The sequence below is a fragment of the Lepus europaeus genome, chromosome 2 (genome assembly GCF_033115175.1).
Source record: "Lepus europaeus isolate LE1 chromosome 2, mLepTim1.pri, whole genome shotgun sequence".
Classification (NCBI taxonomy): Eukaryota; Metazoa; Chordata; class Mammalia; order Lagomorpha; family Leporidae; genus Lepus; species Lepus europaeus.
Genome location: NC_084828.1, coordinates 108,267,030 through 108,288,402, shown reverse-complemented (window position 1 = coordinate 108,288,402; position 21,373 = coordinate 108,267,030). Strand labels below are relative to the sequence as shown.

General features: G+C 44.4%; 1 protein-coding gene across 3 annotated transcripts in view; it reads left to right on the top strand.

The window, feature by feature from the left end:
• FNDC3B (fibronectin type III domain containing 3B) overlaps positions 1-21,373 on the top strand; it is a 356,988-nt gene that overhangs the window by 73,983 nt on the left and 261,632 nt on the right. For all 3 annotated transcript variants that reach the window (XM_062211816.1, XM_062211803.1, XM_062211809.1), the window contains exon 2: positions 6,528-6,666. In XM_062211816.1, the coding sequence (XP_062067800.1) occupies positions 6,556-6,666 (111 nt within the window). In that variant the 5' untranslated portion in view covers positions 6,528-6,555. The remainder of the gene's footprint in view (positions 1-6,527; positions 6,667-21,373) is intronic.

Sequence of the window (21,373 nt, the reverse complement as noted above, 5' to 3'; positions counted from 1 at the left end):
CATGGGCCCGCAGAGTGAGGACCAGGACATTTTGTTACTAAATTGAAGGCCAGGTTCACAGACTTAAAAACTCTCCCAGCAATGATTAGGGCTTTGGCTTTTTGTACTTAGAAATGCTTCCCGGTGTACAATTGCCGTCGCTGGCCTTTGGAGATGGCTCAGCGGTTCTCTCCTGTGAATCAGGTTTTTCATGAAATTGGCCAGTGTGTTCCTTAGTATAGGCTGAGGCCAAAATACCTTGGAAAACCTTTTCAGACTTAAGAGTAGGAGAAGCAAAATAAGAGGAAAAAATAATAAGCCAGTTGCCTAGAGAGATGTAAAAACTGAAAACCCTTTGTGACCTTCTTTTAAAAGCTTTGGGGACAAACTCGGGTGGAATCGCATGTCTTGCTACAGTGAAGATCTGTTCATTTGTTTCCCGAGTGCCCACCTCTGCCACTTAGCTCCGGGGTTGTTGGTAGTGCTGGGCCTTGCTAGCAGGTAAGCTGTGACTCGCTGTCCTAGCAGAGGGGGAAGTGAACCACAGGGCTCATGTGGCATCCTCCCCCTGTCAATCAAAAGAATAGAACTGGTGGGGCATGAAGCACTTGCGGTTTTAGTGTGAGGATGTGTGGTTAGGAGGAGCGGTTGTGAGGGCCTGTGGTTGTTACCAAATGCTTTGAGATGGAAGTATGGGTAAGAGCGAACTACTAGGAGGGAAACCTTGACGCTTGCTTGGGGCGGGGATACGTTCAGAGGACTAGGAAAGTGCCTTGCAATCTCTTCCATTAGCTTTTTCTGATGCATTTTCAGCACGTTCATTCTCCTCTGGAAAGGGTGATAGTCTCAAGAATGGATTCATCACAAGGTCTCTGATGTGTGTGGGCTCACAGGGCAGGTGTGGTACCGCCTTGACAAAAACGCTTGAGGCCTCTGATAGGATATCAGAGTTTAGGATATCCGTGTGTTTAGGAGAGAAGGAACTGGTCGAGTGAGTGTGTGATCAGGGAGGTTTCTCCTGAGGCTCTGACGAGTCCACTTACCCAGGGATCCCATGTCTCTTCCACTCAGCTGCCCTCACAGCTGAGGTCAAGCAAGTGGTCGAGGACGATGGCACACTGCACCTGGGCAGCTTGTGGGACCTCACTTGGAGACATTCGGCTCTGTGTGGGTAATGACAGTTTGAGACAGCACATTTAGGATCTGATCCTGAGATGTGGTGAACAGTCCTGCCCAATGTGATGGAGAGGGAGGGAAGGAGGGGTGGGGCGAGGGAGGGGTGGGGAGAGGGAGAGGGAGAAAACAAGAACATGTGTGAGAGTAAGCGAGCCATACAAATCAAGCCTGAGAACTCGAAGGAGAGGTGACTTTCCCTGCAGATGTAAGGTCAAAATACTGCAGCGACTTCCTAGTTCATCATCTTATGACTGAACACAGTATTGTTGTAAACAATGACCCGAAGTCCCTAAGGAAAAATAAAGCTATGGCCAGCCAGTTCTGGAATGAAGTAAGAAAATGCATAATTTCCATCCATCTTCATTACAAATGATGAAGGCTTTGGTTCTTTTTTTAATTTTTTTTTTCAAGATTTATTTATTTGAAAGGCAGAGTTACAGAGAGGCAGAGGCAGAGAGAGGTCTTTCATCTGTTAGTTCACTCTCCAAATGTCTACAACGGCCAGAGCTGCGCTGATCCAAAGCCAGGAGCTAGGAGCTTCTTCCAGGTCTCCCATGCGGGTGCAGGGAACAGCTGGGATTCGAACCGGCGCCCACATGGGATGCCGTTAGTGCAGGTGGCAGCTTTACCCACTATGCCACAGCACTAGTCCCTAACTTGGTTCTTAAAGTTAACCTTGTGGATGGTAAGCCTTCTACACTCACTGATTTATCTTCTGATTCCATTCAAAAAGTGTGTAGTCGGCTCTCATCAGGTAGGTGTGCTCATTCCCCAGATCTCCTCCAGGCAGTTGAGTTGAGCCATCTCTGTTTTGAGTTGAGCACATGGGTGGCTCTAAGTTACCATCCAAAACAGAGGTGTCACCATCATGTGATAACTATGCATGGCAGACCTTTCCCAGGTCTGTGGGCCCTACTTAATCTGCTTTAACTGCCATTGGGTTAGTGTGATTTTCCCAGTTTACAGCCTTTTGACTTTGCATTTGTTATTGGCAGCCTGACTCCTTCTGCCCCTTCATCACCGAGGAATAACCAAAAAGGTGACGACTGTGTGGTCTTCATGTTTTGCAGCTCTGTTTTTCATTCTTTCAGAATTCTCCTCCTTGCTTGTTGTCCTGTCCTTTCGGTGGTTTGTGGCACTAAGCTGTTTCTAGCCCATGATAATTTTAAGGGGCAGTTGGGCAGGCAGCTGTCTTGTTAAGTGGCTGGGCATCTCCTTGCCTAGACGTAAATTATTCCTTTCTCAATAACATCGCTTGCATTCCAGGCAGATGAAAGTATGTGCAGGAAGCATAGAAATGAGAATTTAGACATTGTTGGCTGCACGCAACGTCCCATGTAGCTGCATCTGGTACTGGCATTCCAGTCAGGATAAAGTCTGGTTTACCTCTGTTGAAACATGGTTTACAAAACAGGCCTCAGGGTTTAGCAAGCTGATAGCCTATGGAAACGAGGTTCGACAATTTTGGTTACTGGTAAGTGTGATTCTTGGTTCACAGTGGCCTTTATTCATGTTATTCTTGCACTTTCCTCCCTGATTCAAAGTGTGATCCCTGGGTGACTGAGTTGTGGCATCAGAATGTCTGATGTTTCCAAGTCCCCACTGTGTGCTTTATAAGGAGCAGCTGTGCGTGCCCTTACTGTGTCTACACCACCTCTGCTCTCCTCTCAGTAATGTGCAATAACCACTGAACATTGTAGGAGATGGATAACCCATCATCCAGTGGAAACAGAAAGGCTCAGACATCTCACCTGAGGTCGTCTATAAAGCCAATACAGTGATCTCCTTGTGCCCATGCCTTGGTTTCCTTAGGGGCAAATCTCATTAAACGAGATGACATTGCAGTTCTGGGTCAGTTTCCATACTGTCCCATCCCAAGGCCTTTGTGGACCTGGGCCTTGGGGTCCGAGCAGGGAATTTAAGCCCCTAGTTTAGACTTGACACCTGAAGAGTGCTACTTAGCAGGCAGAACTGCTGTGCCTTCTTGGTAGCAAGTTGCAGCAGGAAGCTTTCCTGAATGGGAATTGTCTGTGCTAGACATAGTGTTGGTGTTGAGACATTCTTTGGTATTAGGAACAGGGGACCCGAAATACAGAATTTTGTACCACTGGATCACGACCATCTCTTTTTCCTAGACCCTTCCCTCCCCCAGACAAGAAATAATGACAAATAGAAACAATTGTCACTGCCAGTTGGATTTGCAGCTCCAACCCCAGTGTTAACATCTTAGCTCCTCCATGTGGAGCATCAGCAGCTTTCAGTCTGAAGCAGATCCTGACTGAGGGCCCTGCCCCTCCCTCCCCCAGGCCCTTGGACCTGTGTCATTATCTGCTATACTCTAGCCTAGCAGCATGCTCTGTAGAAGCTGAAAGGACCTACGGGTAGGCCATGAAGCTGATTTATTCCTTCCACCTTGTTGGGTGACAGGAGAGAGGGCAGGTCCTGTCCTCCTGGTTGTCTGAGATGACCGGATCTGTGCCACCTGGAGCGCGCTTTGGTGCTCAGAGCGCAGCACGGAGCAGGGGAGGGGGTGTGGGGACGAGGGAGGACCATCACCAAGCTCTGCACTGCATCTGCTAGCGAGGACCTGCAGCCCCTCCTGCATGGGGGAGGAAAAGGCAGCAGAGAGGACAGTGTGCTGCTTCCCCCTGGATGCTGATGCTCAGACCTGCCTGGGAATTACTGTCCTGTTTGGCCCACCCACCTGCAATTTTGAAGAAATAGTGAATAAAACACTTAGGAGAGAGGACCATCTGATACCAATTTGAGGAAAAGTAGCCATTCTTCCCTTGTGCACTAGGAATAAACTCAAGGGGCAGGTGCTGCGCCTCCCAGCTAAGGTGGCCGGGTCCTGAGTACCTGGTTCCATGCCTGCTTCAGCTCTGATTCCAGCTCCTGCTAAGGCACATCATGGGAGGCAGTAGTGATGGCTCAGATAATTGGGTTCCTGCCACCCATGTGGGAGACCTGGCTCCCCACTCCCTGCTCATTCCCAGCTTCTGTTCCCCACTCAGCTCCTGCTGGGGAGTGAACTAGAAGGTGGGAGCATGAGGTCGCTTGCTCTCAAAAGACTTTGCTTTTGAAGAAAGTTGGTAGAGAAGTAGAATTTAAAGATGAGTTTACTTAAAATTAAAATGGACAGAAGTGCTTCTCTATCGTTTAGTCTACTGCGAATCAAAGTTCTATCATGAGTGTCAGTGGTATTATCTTGGTTTTATTATTTTTTATAAAGAAGCTATTTCTTACATTAGGATAAACTATTGTGCTTTGGGCTTTGTCTTTTATTTGCTTAGGAACTGAGTAATTGCCTCATAAAACAGCATGATGGTACTATTAACACTGAATTATAAGACCTGTTATTATAGAATGTACTTCCTTGTTTGGTGTTTAAATAATTAGTTTCTCCAAATGAGGTTATAATGAGCAGTGTAAAATTTTACCTGTTTAAGATAAAAAGGTTTATAACCTCCTGGGTGTCTTTTATGCATCATGTGATTCGTTGGGGGGGTATTTCTTTCGAGTGGTATTGAGGAGTACATACAATGTAAGGAATGAGGCATTTAAGAAGAAGTAATTTGTTTTAGCATACCTGTCTGAGCCTGATTTGAGGACGTCATTAAAGGGTTTGCCCAGTGTTTTGTCTGGTTTGGGTGTGGAATATGAAAGTACTCATTGACCAGATAGCTTTGAGTTGGAATTTTTGGGGGACTTTATTATGGGGATAAGAACTGTGAACTGTATGGTGGTTTGTTTCTGAAATTATTTGAAATTCTGTGTGTGTATCTGTGTTTATCATTTCTTGTCCACATAGCTGAGCTTTTTTTGAAACCTATAAATTTTAGGCATAATTGAATCTGTAAATACTTCTTCAGGAAGTTACAGTCCTAATTATAAATTTATTGTTATTTTATGCTTAGAGTATTAAAAATCTAGATGTTGGTGGCAAGTGCCATTATGGACCAAAAGTAGGCTTTGCGTCATTCTGAATATGTGTATGAATTTCATTTATTCGTTAAAAACAAGGGAGCTTGCCATTAGCCCATCTCTGCCCAGGGTCCTGAGGTATGGCTGAGATCCAGGAGAGTAGGAGATGTGCACCAGTGGTAAAGATGTCAATCAATATGGAAACAGTTAGTTCAAGTCATGGAAATGATGGAGGAGAGATAATTAGAACATGAATAATTACCAAGTTAATGGCAAAGTCAGAAATTGCAGTGTAGGTAGTTAACCTCTGTTACTTGCTTGGATTCACTGCTTGTGGACAGTATTTTGATCCTAATGAAAGGGGAAAAGACTGTTCTTATGATGAATGATTATATGCCATTCTCTTTGGACTTCTGTGTTGGTAATTACTCTAAAGATAATGATACTGCCAGTTTTTGTTTTGGCATTTTTAGCTGCTCAAAGAGTGATCTTCATTTTATCTCAGAAAGGTCCTTGGGTTAGGGTTGTAACTGTCATTCATATGTGTGGTTTTTTAAAGCAATTAATGTATTTGAAAGGCAGATTTACAGAGAGGGAGAGACAGAGAGATCTTCTATTGTTTGGTTCACTCCCCAAATGGCCGAAATGGAGCCAGGGAGCCAGGAACTTCTTCCAGATTTCCCATGAGGGTGCAGGGACCCAAGGATTTGGGCCATCTTCGCTGCTTTCCCAGGTGCATTAGCAGGGAGCTGGAATGAAAGTGGAGCAGCCAGGACTCAAACCAGTGCCCATATGGGATACCAGCACTGTGGCTGCAGCTTACCTCGCTACGCCACAGCGGTGGCTCCCATTCATATGTTTTTAAAATCTGTGATTAAATGACGAAACTATGGCCTGAAAAGTTGTGTTCCCATAACTGCCTGGAGATGCCTGGCTCTGGTCTCCTACTTCAGTTGGCTTCCTGCACTGTACCTTTCCCCCTCCCCAAGGCCTGATACCCTAGATCATGTATCCAAAATGCCTGGGGACCAGAAGTGTTCCAGATTTTTAGATTTTTTTTTTATTCTGTAATAGTTGCCCATCCAACATGAGATATTTTGGGGCATGGGACTCAAGTCTAAATAGAAGATTCATTTATGTTTCATACATACCTTAAACTCCTCGCTTGAGGGTAATTTTATGCAGTATTTTTAGCAATGTGTCTGCCTTTTGCCTGCAGCTGGTCACACGAGAGCAGGTATGGCATTTGCCACTTGTGGTGTCATGTTTGTGCTCTGCAGATTGTGGAGCATTTGGGTTTTAGGCTTTTGGATTAGGGATGCTCAGGCATCACATTCGGTGATTAGAATCTTTGAATATCAGCAGACCTCACGTGGCACACATAGGTTGCTGAGGACAGGTGGTTCTTGTGGTCTTGAGTTCTAAAAAACACAATGGTTTTCTTGCAGGAAGCCGGTTGAGGGAAATTCTCCATGAATGTATGTCACAATGATGATGACCGACCAGATCCCTCTGGAACTGCCACCCTTGCTGAACGGAGAGGTAGCCATGATGCCTCACCTGGTGAACGGAGATGCAGCTCAGCAGGTGGGTGCAGCAAGAGAAGTCAATGTGAAGTCAGATTGTCAGAGTGGGAAACATCCCACTAACTGAGTTGGGGGTCAAAGGTCTGTGGTTTTTTAATCTTAGTATTTTTAGAGGTAAGTGTTTTGCCATAGAATTACAATATGATATTTAAAAATATCCGAAATTGTGGTTTGAGAACACATGTGACCTCATCCAGTGAGCGTTCTTGAAACATCACAAAATGTGTGATTTTTTTTTTTTTGCAGTGAGTCCTTTTGAGACTATGTAACTCTTTGGAATAAAATGACTATTTATTCTTGTTGTGTATTGTGCTTAACTGGTTTGCTGGGTTGGCTGGAGCAGTGTGCTCACAAGGGCAGGCTTTGATTTCACGCCGGAGTGACCTGGACAAGATGCACAGGTCAGTGTGAACCCAGCCTGGCTCCTGGAACAGTCCTTCCAATGCGTAGCTCATAAAATCAGGGTGCTTACTTTCTATAAACTCCTTTGTCAGTGGATACTTATCATTACAGAATGGAAAAGTTATTTTTGAGTTCAGTCATGTAACACTTAGGGAAAAACACTTAAACACCAAGAAAAACTTTTTAAAATAGAGACTGAATTATTTATTCTTCTGATAACATTTTTTAATTAACAACAAAAACTGGGCTTGCTCAGTCTTGTAACTAAATAGCTGTTTTTGTCTTTGTGCATTCCTTTAGAGGTATAAAGTAGAATTGGGAATAATTTCTTGAAAAATATTTACCAAAATATGTAAATACGTCAAATAAGTTAATCAGTCATTTCTCTGTCAGTATATACTCCCCACTTCAGTGTTGTATCACAGCACATCAACATTCTTTGTCATGTACATTATTGTTTTGTGTATACCTCTGTTGGCTCTTACCTTGCTGTTTAATAATTTATATTACTTTTCCTGACTCAGACTGTGAACCTTGTGAGAATAGAAGACAGCTAACATGTGCTCAAGAACTATCATTTATCCCTTCTTATCACTGATGCGAGTTCTCCCATTATCATTCCTTTGTCTCTTTTTGTGCTGAATCATACTGTGTTCTGTTTTATTTATTTATTTATTTATTTATTTATTTATTTGAAAGACAGAGTGGCAGAGAGAGAAGTATTGTCCATTCTTTGGTTCATTACACAAATGGCTGCAATAGCCAGGCTGGGCCAGGCAGGAGCCAGAAGCCAGGAACTCCAGGGGTCCAAGTGCTTGAACCATTTTCTACTGCCTTCCCAGGCGCATCAGCAGGGAGCTGGATTGGAAGCAGTGCAACTGAGAGTTGAACTGGCACTCTGATGTGGGATGCCAGTGGCGCCTTAACCTGCTGTGCCACAACACCTGTCCGTCCCAATATCTTCTGTTTTAAACTCATAGACAATTGTACCTGTCCCCACCAAAGAGACTCATGTCCCCTCACTTGCTTCCTCATCTCCCTCCAGCGGCCACCCCTGTCCCTTCCCTTCCATGGCAGTTCTTCTCTCAGCACAGCTCAACCTTACTGCCCCTCCTTCCTTACCTGTTGTTCCTTTACAACCCCACAGTCTTCGCTTGTGCCTAGTGCGCTCCTTCTTCAGTCTGCCAACATGTCGTCCTGCAGGTGTGTTCTCAGGAGTGTCTGCTGAAGCGTCCCTCCCACCAGCACTACGGGAGCTCATCAGCATCCCGCCAGGCGGGGCCTCTCTGCCTTGGCTTCTGTCCTCTCGGTGAGCAGCTTCCTCACAGCAGCTTGAGTGATCTTTTTAAAACGCCAACCATGTTATGCCGGGGCCCCGTGTCAAGCCGCTCTGTCCCACCTGCGTAGAAGCTGATGGCCGTGCGAGTCGTCAGGTTCACGGTTGGCGCTGGCCTCCCTGCTCTTCCTGTGCGTGCTCCTCTCCATGCTGTGTGCCAGCATCTGTGGGCGTGTCTCAGAGTGCTGTGAACGGCTTTGAGGAGGCAGTGCTTGGTCTCCCTTTCGCTAATAAAAAGATGGAAAACCAACGTGTCCAGATCGACTAGGTGTGGAGAGCAGCCTGGATCCCCATGTGCAGGCATCTCATTTTCACTCGCACATGCAGCCAGGGGACCTGAGGCTACCTTCTCACATTGCTGCTTCATGATTTCTGTCTTGTTGATAGGATTCAGTTTGACTGGCGCCACCTTTTGAGTTATAGAGCTTATGGTTGCAGCATTTTCCAGTTTTCCCCTCAGAAGTGAACTCCTTTGCCCATAGAAAAGAAGGTTCCATCGAAGGCCAAGTGGCATCTCCCTCCTCTGTATCTGACCTCAACTGCAAGCAGAAGCCGCTTCACAGTTTTGGTTTTCATTTCGTTTGGGAGTCTGGAAGGCTAAGGAAGGGGAAATCTGGTTTATAGGCACGCAAATAAGAAGCTTTCTTAGATGGAGGTACACTTAAACCTTGAGGGAAGAAAACATTTGCCTTGTATTATTATTGTTTTAAGATTTTATTTATTTGGGAGGCAGAGTTACAGAGAGAGGGAGAGACAGAGAGAAAGGTCTTCCATTTGCTGGTTCACTCCCCAAATGGCCCCAGTGACTGGGGCTGGGCCAGGCCAAAGCCAGGAGCCCAAAGCTCCATATGGGATGCTGGTGCTGCGGGCAGAGGCTTAACCTACTATGCCACAGGGTCAGCCCCACCTTTTTTTGTTATTAAATATTTATTTATTTGAGAGGTAGAGTGATGGGGATGGGGTACAGGGAGAGAGAAAGAGATCTTCCATTTGTTGGTTCACTACTCAAATGACTGCAACAGTTAGGGCTGCGTCAGGCCAAAGCCAGAAGCCTGGAACACCATCTTGGTCTCCCATGTGGGTGGCAGGGACCCAAGCACCTGGGCCATCTTCCACTGCTTTTTCCGGGCACATTAGCAGGGAGCTAGATCAGAAGTGGAGCAGCTGGGACTCAAACTAGCGCTTCAATATGAGATGCCAGTGTTTCAGGCAGTGTATTAACCCTCTGTGACACACGGTGGGTCCCACTTTGCTCTTTAATTAGTAAACATGTTTGTGTTAGAAGCATTGACATTTCTAGGCTGTATGGGCCAAGTTATTGATTGACATTAAACTTTAAGTTTCTCTTAATGGGGCAAAATTGCTAAGTGGCTAAAGCACATTTGAAATATCCTTCCCGGCAGGCCCATACCGCATAGTGTCTCACCTTGATGTTGCCTCCGCCGTGTGCTGTCTCCGCCCAGCCAGGTGCCTTGTGTGCCTGCATCTTCCTTCCTCTTTGTGCTCCCAGTGTCCCTGTTACCTGTCCTGCTCCTTCCTTCACCTTTCCTTTGGGCCCTAACATTTAATAGTGGCATAGTGAGTGTACCAGGGTCCTGGGGCCTGTGTGTGGAAGTAAAGCACAAGAGGAAGTCAGGTCAAGAAGGCAAGCAAATCCCAAAGGGTAGAGCTTTGCTGGAGAAGCAGGGAGAGGGGAGGCATAGAGGACCACTCAAGTGAGCTCGGAGTAACAGCGCAACCCCAGTCCGGATCCTGGGGTGTGGGACTGTGTGAGTTTTGAGTGCTTGCTAAATGCACCTGTTGGTATTTGTGGCTTGCTCTTAAGAGGCTGCACTGTGTGGTGCGGGGTGGGTTCATGTCACGGGACCAGGACCCAGGACATACCTGAGAGACATCTGTTAGCATGAATGCTTTCTGAGCCTTTCACTGTGCTCCTCCGAGGCGGCATGTTTTTCACCTGAAGTGGAGCCCTTTGGAGGTGGAGGACTGCGAGAGCGGATGTTGCAGGCACTGGATGACAAACGCCTTCCCACTAATAAGAGAGCTGCCTGCCGGCCCTGCCTCTTAAGTGTCCGTGCGTGGTGTGCACAGCGAGGCTTACCTTGTGTGTGTTCACAGTGTTCCCAGGACTCTGCGGCTGTGCAGAGGGACATCTGAAACCTTTCTTCCTATGCGAGAGAGCCGCCGTGGTTGGGAGAAAGCTCTGAAGTTCCCACAGCCTGCTTGCTCCTGAGTGCTGACATGTAGATTTCTGGATTTAATTAGGACTAGTTCTTGGCAGGATTCTCCACCATATTCTGGCTTTCTAAATAAGAGATGCTGTTAATTTTCATTATTTGAGGTCATGTTAGATTTAAAACCTTGGTTTGTCATTTTAGATAGTGGGAAAAGAAGAGTAAAATGGCTGATTTTTTTTTTCTTAACAAAGAATTCATCCTCATTATGAATGAAGCTTTTTAAAAAAAAACTTACCAATTAAAAAATGAATAGCAACAACAGTGACAAAAACCAAAATGTGAACAGAGCAGTTTGCTTTTTCAGTACCTTTTTTAAACTTTTATTTAATAAATATAAATTTCCAAAGTACAGCTTTTGGATTATAGTGGCTTTTCCCCCCCATAACTTCCCTCACACCCACAGCCCTCCCATCTCCCGCTCCCTCTCCCATTCCGTTCACATCAAGATTCATTTTCAATTATCTTTATATACAGGAGATCAATTTAGTATATATTAAGTAAAGATTTCAACAGTTTGCACCCACACAGAAACACAAAGTGTAAAGTACTGAGTACTAGTTATAGCATTAATTTACATTGTGCAACACATTAAGGACAGAGATCCTGCATGGGGAGTAAGTGCACAGCGACTCCTGTTGTTGACTTAACAAATTGACACTCTTGTTTATGGCGTCAGTAATCACCCTAGCCTCTTGTCAAGGCTATGGAAGCCTTTTGAGTTCGCCAACTCTGATCTTATTTAGACAAGGTCATAGTTAAAGTGGAAGTTCTTTCCTCCCTTCAGAGAAAGGTACCTCCTTCTTTGATGGCCCATACTTTCCACTGGGATCTCATTCGCAGGGATCTTTCATTCAGGTTTTTTTTTTTTTTTTTTTTTGGCCAGAGTGTCTTGGCTTTCCATGCCTAAAATATTCTCATGGACTCTTCAGCCTGATCCGAATGCCTTCAGGGCTGATTCTGAGGCCAGAGTGCTGTTTAGGACATCTGCCATTCTATGAGTCTGCTGTGTATCCCACTTCCCATGTTGGATCATTCTCTCCTTTTTAATTTTTTCAGTTAGTATTAGCAGACACTAGTCTTGTTTATGTAATCCCTTTGACTCATAATCCTTTCATTATGATCAATATGAACTGAAACTGATAACTTGGACTAGTGAGATGGCATTGGTACATGCCACCTTGATGGGATTGTATTGGAATCCCCTGTCACGTTTCTAACTCTACTGTTTAGGGCAAGTCCGATTGAGCATGTCCCAAACTGTACATCTCCTCCCTCTCTTATTCCCACTCTTATACTTAACAGGGACCACTTTTCAGTTAAATTTAAACACCCAAGAATAATTGTGTGTTAATTAAAGAGTTCAACCAATAGTATTAAGTAGAATAAAAAAAAAAAAACTAAAAGGGATAAAGTATTAAGTTGTTCATCTACAGTCAGGACAAGGGCTGATCAAGTCACTGGTTTTCATAGTGTCCATTTCACTTCAACAGGCTTCCTTTTGGGTGTTCGGTCAGTTGTCACTGATCAGGGAGAACATATGATATTTGTCCCTTTGGGACTGGCTTATTTCACTCAGCATGATGTTTTCCAGATTCCTCCATTTTGTTCAAAAATAACCGGATTTCATTGTTTTTTACTGCTGTCAATACCTTTTTTGAGATACAATCCACATACCGCCGTACAGTTCAGCTGTTTAAATATCCAGTAGTATACTCCAATAATTACACACCTTCACTTTAGTTAATTTTAGAATATTTTTTATCACCCCATAAAGAAATCCTGTAGTAGTCACTCCTATTCCCTATTCCCCAACTTCTAGGTCGTTGCTTATCTACTTTCTGTCTCTGTAAGTATTGTCGGTTTTAGATATTTCATATAGAGGAAATCATTGAATACTTGTTCTTTTGTCTTTAACATCTATGTCTCAGCATGTTTTCTAGGTTTAGTCACATGTTGTAGCATATCTCAGCCCTCCATTCCTTTTTTATTGCCAAATAATATGCCATTGTATGGCTATACCACATTTTATTAATTGATTCATGATCAACAGAGTTGTTTTCACTTTTTCCTGTGATGAATGATGTAGTTTTGACCATTTGTGTGCAAAATTTTCTGTGGACCTAATGTTTTCATTTCTTTTGGGTAAGTAGGAGTTTTTGTTTTTGTTTTTGTTTTCTATTTGAATAATTTTATCTTGAACTATTGTTTTCTCCATGAATTATTGCTGCTTTTTTCACTAGTAATTTCTTCTACTCTGCATAATTAAATGCCAGCATAACCAAATAAAGCTTGCTTCCCTTAATATCCTAATTATATACTATTCTTGATTTATAAAAATCAAGAATTGACTTGAGTTTTTAATGTGTAGCTATATAAATTATGGTGAATACCTTTCTGTAATCAGAAAATTGGTGCCCATGCTGACATTTTCATAACCCACTGATATGGTAAACTATCTGTTATAATCTTTTAGCACATCTCAGAGATTTAAAGATGTGGTAACTAGGTTTTGAGTGCAAAAGAATAAACAACTGCTTATTTTCTGGCTTTTAAAATTGGTTTAATGTTTGAATAATCTCTGAAGAAGGATTACAACAGCCATCATTTAAGAACAGAAGTGTGGACTTAGGATGGTAGTTTACTGATTTGCTCATTTAATCTACGTCACTTAGAACCTACATAAAGGTAGTGTATATGTTTTTTATTTTTTATTTTTTTGATTTTTTGGATAGGCAGAGTGGACAGTGAGAGAGAGAGAGACAGAGAGAAAGGTCTTCCTTTGCCGTTGGTTCATCCCGCAGTGGCTGCTGTGGGTGGTGCGCTGTGGCCGGCGCACCTCGCTGATCCGAAGCCAGGAGCCTGGTACTTCTCCTGGTCTCCCATGCGGGTGCAGGGCCCAAGCACTTTGGCCACCTTCCACTGCCTTCCCAGGCCACAGCAGAGAGCTGGACTGGAAGAGGAGCAACCGGGACAGACTCCGGTACCCCAACCGGGACTAGAACCCAGGATGCTGGTGCTGCAGGCAGAGGATTAGCCTAGTGAGCCGCGGCGCTGGCAGTGTATATGTTCTTAACGACCCTCGATGTGCAGGTTGACTGAGCGTCAGTCCCTAGTAGGATGCAGACCAGCTGAGAGTTTTTGTTCTGATTAGCCTTTGGCATGTAGAGGGTACCTAGTAAGTGTTTATTTTGTTGTACTGTATTTCTCATCTCTTGCCTTTTGTTTTTCTTTCAAGCTTCTAGGATATTAGTTGCTGATGAGCGTTTTTAGTGCCTCTATCTCAGGAAGTAGATCTCCTTAAACAGAAACTTGTCTCGTAGCTCAAGATAGCTTTCCCTGGAAAGTAGGAGGTGAAAGTTGCCTCACTCCTGTCCAGTTCTGTTGCCTTTGCCTTGCCCTGGTGATCAGCATTTAGTGAGTTGTTTCACTGCCAGTGACACTTTACTAGCTGTTTGTTTCTTCGTTTTGAAAGCCCTTCTTGCCTCTAGGCAGAGAACATAGCCAGAGTTTTCATGGAGTGGTCTTTTGAGCTCACATTTCCAGACAGCACTTGAAGCACTCAGACTTTCCATGTTCAGATGGTGCTCATCGTCATCCTGCCTCAGCAGCCAGCGCGCCCCTCCCCCACACCCAGCAACCTCCTCTCTTCTGGTGCTATCTTTTTAATAACTTTTTATCTCAACAGCTTTTTGCATTAGTCATTCACATTCTCTTACCACACAGGTTTATTCCTTAAGTATACCAATAGCCACTGGTTGGGGGCCCCACGAAGAGTTTTGCATTGTACAACAGACTGTGTTCATGCTTCAGAAATTCCAGGAGAAAGCAAGTTTTGTAACTGGTGTGGTGCAGAAAAACAAACAACTCTTGGGAAGATTACCCAGGAAAATAAGGGATATTCAAATGAAAATGTGACTGCCAGCTATAAATGCAGCTGTTACTGCACAATGACATAACAGCTCCTTTTATGATAAAATTCTGTTTATGTTCTGGGGCTTGAACTAGCAAGTAGAATTGCTTGGGTTGGTCAAATGTTGGGCTTGGAAAACCGAGTCTGAGGAAACTCAGATTTGGGTCATGCCATTTGGCATTAAGATGCATGAGGCATGTACAACGTATACAGGTGTTTAAATAAAATCATTGTTACGGACTGCCATTCACGTGCTTTTTACTACTCAAACTTATAAGGGCCTCTGGTGTTAAGATAGTGTCAGTCTCTCTGCTTTGAGATTTGGGGTGGAAAGGAATGAGGGGGTAGGATTTATGACTGAAGTACAGAACGGCTGAATAATAGATTTGTTCATTGTAATGAGCATTTATCACACGCCTTCTGTGCCGCCAGTGAATGAGGTGCAGTGACACAAAGATGAATAGGCCCTGTTCTTGCCCTAAAGGAATGGGTAATTTAGTGGGGACTGAGAGTGGTTTGCACCCCACCCCCAAAGCTGTATTTACACATATGCTAACCCCAGGGGTGACTCTCTGGGTGCAGAATGTAACAGTGCTGTGTGAGCACACAGGAAGGATTGTAGAGTGGGATAGGCCTGCAAGAAAATAGACCAGGCCAGGAAGGTGTCTGTGAGGAGGCTGTGCCTGGGGCAGATGCTCTAACTTAAAGTGCAATCTAGAACTGTTACTTGGGATTACATGTCACATCATCAGTTTGTGTTTTATTAAATGAGAACACTGTAGAGGGATTGTATATGCAGTGGACAGCTAATATTAGAGGCACCCAGGCATACTGTGTCTGCCTAGCCTGTGATCACTTTTCAGTTCAGTGCCCTGGCCAGTGAATACGTTTGTCCTCCCATGCTGCTCCTCCCTTCATTTCTGTTCCTCAGAGGGGCCAACCCTGCATAGGTGCAGGTCACAAGCACCCGTCAAACAGAGCCACTTGCCAGCTGCAAAGGCAGCCAGCACTGCTTCTGAGGGCCTCCTCTTAACTGTAGAAGAGGTGTGAGTTTATCCAGAATTATGGTCTGCCTTTTCAGTCACCTTTGTGTTAGGTTTGCCAGTTCCACTCTACAAAGGCCTGTGCAGAATCTCAGTCTTGTACAGGGAAATGTTTATGGTATATTATCAAAGGGTATTGTTATAGGTGGCACCCACAATAATTAGGACAGCTTGGAGCTGCCTGGGTTGAGAAACACTACAGGATTTCATAAGCCCAAGGCGATGACAATGAGATGCATGAGGTAGCCAGTGTCCTTCACATTTTGGAAATTGAGCTACCTTCACAAAAGAGAAGATAAAGGAAAAATACCGGCATGGCAAGGTTGCACTGCAGACTGATGGCGGTTTGAAACTCTGTGATTTCTTGTTTTAATAGATTACTTACTTATTTGAGAGTCAGAGTTATACAGAGAGAGGAGGAGAGGCAGAGGGAGAGGTCTTCCATCTGCTGGTTCACTCCCCAATTGGCCACAGTGGCCAGAGTTGCACCGATCCAAAGCCAGGAGCCAGGAGCCTCTTCCGGATTTCCCGGATGGGTGCAGGGGCACCTTCTACTGCTTTCCCAGGCTATACCAGAGAGCTGGATCAGAAGTGGAGCAGCCAGGACTCGAACTGGCACCTGTATGGGATGCTGGCACTGCAGGCAGCAGCTTTACCCTCTGTGCTACAGCACTGGCCCCTCTCTGATGGTTCTAACATGATTGTTTTCAGTTTGCTGCAGACCTTTGACATTGATTCTATTGTGAACTTAGGGAAGTTCTTCATTTGTTCATGCTGTGCCATTCATCAACTCTTTTGGAATGGATGAAAGAAATGAGCAAACAATTCATCTAAAACAGGCTTGAAAACTGGCCACTTAATGCCTTGACATATTTTTAAAGATTTTGGTGCCAATAGAGTGAACCTATATATCTGTGAGTTTGGCATTTGTGGGCTCTCTGGGGCTCAGCACTGTTTGGATAAAAGATTTCATCTGTATGGAACACTACAGACTTTCTTTTCCTTGTCATTATTCCCAAACGGTAGAATGTGGTAGGTGTTAGGAGTAATCTAGATACGATATACACTGTGTGGGGGGATGTGCATTAAGTCATGTGCAAACAGTATGACCTTTTCTGTAAGGGACCTGACGCAGGTATCCATGGACTCTGGCGTTCTGGTAGATCCTGGAAACTGCCTCCTTGTAAATATTGAAAGATGACTTTGTATTTAAAAATTGAGAGACTTACTTGAAATTCTGTAACTTTCTGTTAATATGGAAAATGCAGAAGATCTGATAGCCCTGGGGTGGTCTTTCTGCTCAACAACTGGCAACTAAGGAAAGCTTCCTGTTTCGGCTGGGGAATATTGCCTTCAGTCCTTGCTCTGTCCACCTCGTGCAGTTTCCTATCCTGCGTGGACTGTGCCGTCGCTGCAGTCTGGAGTCTGAAAATTCTTAACTGTTTTACCTTTGAAATTGCATCTTGTCAGCATGTATATCATGCTTTAAATTTTTTTTTTTTTTTTTTTTTGGACAGGCAGAGTTAGACAGTGAGAGAGAGAGAGAGAGAGAGAGAGAGAGAGACAGAGAGAAAGGTCTTCCTTCCGTTGGTTCACTCCCTTAATGGCCGCCACGGCTGGCGCTGCGCACCAATCCGAAGCCAGGAGCCGGGTACTTCCTCCAGGTCGCCCATGCAGGTGCAGGGCCCAAGCACTTGGGCCATCCTCCACTGCACTCCCGGGCCACAGCAGAGAGCTGGACTGGAAGAGGAGCAACCAGGACTAAGACCTGGCACCCCAACCGGGACTAGAACCCTGGGTGCCGGCACCACAGGTGGAGGATTAGCCAAGTGAGCCGTGGCGCCAGCCATCATGCTTTCAATGCAGCAAAAATGGTTAAGGTTTGTTAGACACACTCTCTGGGTATTGTAGTGGTAAAGCCTCTGAGTTTTCTACCTGCCTGGTGACTCGTGAAATAAATGAGGATGGTTACTGTGGCTTTGTGGACGGGGTTCAGATTTATTTAGTACAAATTACGTTTACTTAGATTTACTTATTACAAATCTGCTGAGCCATTCATCAACTCTTTTTGGAATGGATGAAAGAAATGAGCAAACAGTTCATCTAAAACAGGCTTGAAAACTGGCCACTTATTGCCTTGACATATGCACATGGTGGGCTTTTTTTTTTTCTTGGCCTCTGGTTTTCTGTTATCTGCACCCCAGCAAGTGTCACGTGGAGCACTAACCAAAGCATAGGCATGGCAGAGGAAACAACCAGGTGTCCTGATTTCATTGTTTACAGTCTAGTTAAGGGACATTAAACACAGATGCAAGGTATAAGTGTTCCAAGGACAGACATGCAAACACTTGTGTGTATAAACTTTTTTATAGTCTGTAAGAGTTGAGTCTTAAAAGTATTTATTGAAACCGTTTTTTAAAAAGTAAACTTTGCCTGGTATTACCTAGTGAGACTTTTTTTTTTTTTTTAAGATTTATTTTATTATTTGAAAGAGTTAGAAAGAAGTAGACACAGACATCAACCCTCTATCTGCTGGTTCACTCCTCAAATGGGTACAATAGCCAGGGCTGGGACAGGCTGAAGCCAGGAGCTTCTTGAGGATTTCCTAAATGGGTGCAGGGACCCAAGCACTTGGGCCATCCTCTGCTACCTTCCCAGGTGCATTAGCAGGGAGCTGAATCAGAAGTGGAGCAGCCAGGACACCAACCAGCACCCATATGGGATGCAGGCATCCCAGGAGGCTGCTTAACCTGCTGCACCACAGTGCCGGCCCCATAGTGAGACATTTTTATTTTAAACATTTCTGTTAGCTTTTTCTTTAAATAGGATTAAAATTGATATATTCCCAATTTCTGGTCTTCATTGTTTTGTTTTGAACATATGTATGTGTCATGTTGAATGTGGTAGTATAGCTTTTGGTGTACCTTGTAGTATAGTAAAAGTAATATATACACAAAGGAAGAAGAGACAAGGCACTTGTGCATCCACCGTGCGTGAAGACTATATGTATACATCAGTGTTTGCTCTTTGTGCACATGATTGATTTAAACTAAAATACACACAAGACACTCCCAGTGTGACAATAGTGAGTAAGCTGTATAAAATAGTGACAGTGTCTCCAGGTTCCAAATGCAGAAACTTGACTATCTTTCTCTCTGTTCTACATACCCAAATGCAAGAATCAACAGTTTGCATAGGAGCCAGTTCCGAAACTGCCATGGTAGTATTATATCTAGGTGATCCTAGGTTTAGCTATCTTCAGATTGTCTGAGCTCCCTACTTAAACTAGCATTAACCTCTTAGCCATTTTCAAATCAATGCTAATGTTAAAATAACTTGAAGCTAGATGTGGTAGGCCCTTCAGAAGAAGCAGAATTCACATGCTGCTTTAGTGTTTCTGCTTACATTGGTACTGCTGCTCAGCCCTGGGCCTTTTTCCTTAACAGCCCACCAGCAGATCAGATCATCTGTTTGGAGGGAATGTGTTTTATGAGCAGCAGGTGTGTTCAGCAGGATCATTAACCAGAATAACTTGACCCTGCCTCTCCCGGGTCTGCTCTTCGCTTCCCGTGTCTTGCTTCTTGCAGTATTGTAGATAAGCCTTTAGATAATATGGACAGTCTGGATTTAGCAAATTACCTTGCCAAGGGCTTCTGCTTTACAAGTAATTGGGGAACTAAGTGGGGACAGCAAAGAACCAGAGGTGACTGTGGTCTAATAGTGCTTACAGATTGAGAAGAGTACATGCTTATAAAATGCCAGAACATTTGAATGACCCCACTTAAAAATTAAAATTATGCAGCATAGTTGTGAAATCAGATAATTCAGATCTCACAAGAAATTTCTTGCTGTTTTTGGAAATAATAGGGATGGAATTTCAATGACATTAATGATACACATACTCTAGTCAACCTGTGCTCAAAACTAGACCACGGTTACCTCTGATTGTTTGCTGTCTCCATTGCTCAAGTACTGTAGTTAGAAACCTTCAACACTGAGCATGTTAGTTTCTCTGGTGGAAGTTTCTTTGGTCTTTTATTGGAGTGTCGAATTGTCCTTCAGGTTTGTGGGAGCAACCACAAGGCATGTGCTTTCATTAGTGATGTTGTTCCATAGCTAAATTGGCCAGAGGAACACAGCTCATTCAGCATTTAAATTTTTGTTTTGTATTATTATGATGGTTTTGTTTAAGACCCCTTTAAACTCTAAGCACTGTGGCAACACATGAATAGCATCCTTGCAGAGTGCTTGTTTCTTTATTTGGTGACTTTAGTCACAACAGAAAATAAAGCTATAATTTACAATCTGCTATCATGTAAATTACAAAGAAATGGCATCCATCTTTTTCTTTTAAGGATTGGTATAGGAAGTCAGACATTAGGCTCATTTATTCAGTTTCTGTGAATTCTGTTTTACTGCTGTAGGGAGTCAGCAGGAGATTCACTTGGGTGAGGCAGGGGGGCATTGTCCTTTATTAGGTGTGTGGTCACATCCAGTTCACTTTCTAGAGTCTCTTGTTTAGAATCAAGCATTGAGAGTTCTGTTCCTGCACACCAAACTACTTAGGGCCATCCTAGAAATTTAAAGAGCCTCCTTGAACCAGATCTGAAGCCAGGCATTGCCAGGGCTGTGTTCTGTGTGCTGTGTGGAGCAGCACAGGGCTCATCCTCTATCAGTTACTCTGAAACCAAGGAGGAAATGCCAGAGAAACTCTTTAATAAGGTTGAGTCTTGCAGGGCTTCCAGTGCCTTCATAGTGTAAAGGATTGGATTCTCACATGGAAAGGAATGCAAGTGTTTGACTAAAATTTGGGGTTTTTCTCTGACTTCAGTGTTACCCTGTATATTTGCTGATTGCCAGAAGACTTGCAGCCTCAGCTTTTGGTTGAGTGACTGTGGGTGGACAGAATGGCTTTTAGTGGCTGATTTGGTTTCTTTGATTCTTCCTTGGTGCAGGGAAGGAAGAGCAACTACTTGAGGGGTAGTGAGGTACTAGGCCAGGTGCTGAGTGCTTACACACATCACTGCAACCCAGCCTTGTGTCCTGTAAGGTGGTGGTCGTTTTTATGGGCAAAACATCAGATGACAAAGTTGAAGTCCTCACTGCTGGCAAATCACAGTGCTGGGATTTCAATTCACCTATGTCCTTTTGCAAAACAGGTCCCACCTTCCAGGAGGGGTGGAGCTGCCAGGGTTGGGCAAGGCTCCATTAGTCCTATTCAGGCCAACAGTAGCCCAGAGACATGGGCTGGGTCTTCCATGGTAGTAAATTGTAAAGTTTTCCAAGAAGACCATTCCCCTTTCATTGCTTTGTGTGATCTCGGCATTAACTTCACTTCTTTTTTTTTTTTTAAAGATTTATTTATTTACTTGAAAGTCAGAGTTACACAGAGAGAGGAGAGGCAGAGAGAGAGAGGTCTTCCATTCACTGGTTCACTCCCCAATTGGCCGCTGGAGCTGGGCTGACCTGAAGACAGGAGCCAGGAGCTTCTTCTGGGTCTCCTGCGCAGGTGCAGGGGCCTAAGGACTTGGGCCATCTTCTACAGCTTACCCAGGCCATAGCAGAGGGCTGGATAGGAAATGGAACAGCCGGGACTCGAATTGGCGCCCATATGAGATGCCGGCACTACAGGTGGCGGCTTTACCCCCTAAGCTGCAGCGCTGGCCTCTAACTTCACTTTGAAGATGGCTGTGGTGCTGGCCCTGAGGGGACTGAGTGGTGGTGTCTCAAGGCCCATTTGGAAGAGGAGTTGGGAGTGAAGTCTGCTGAAGCCCAGCCCC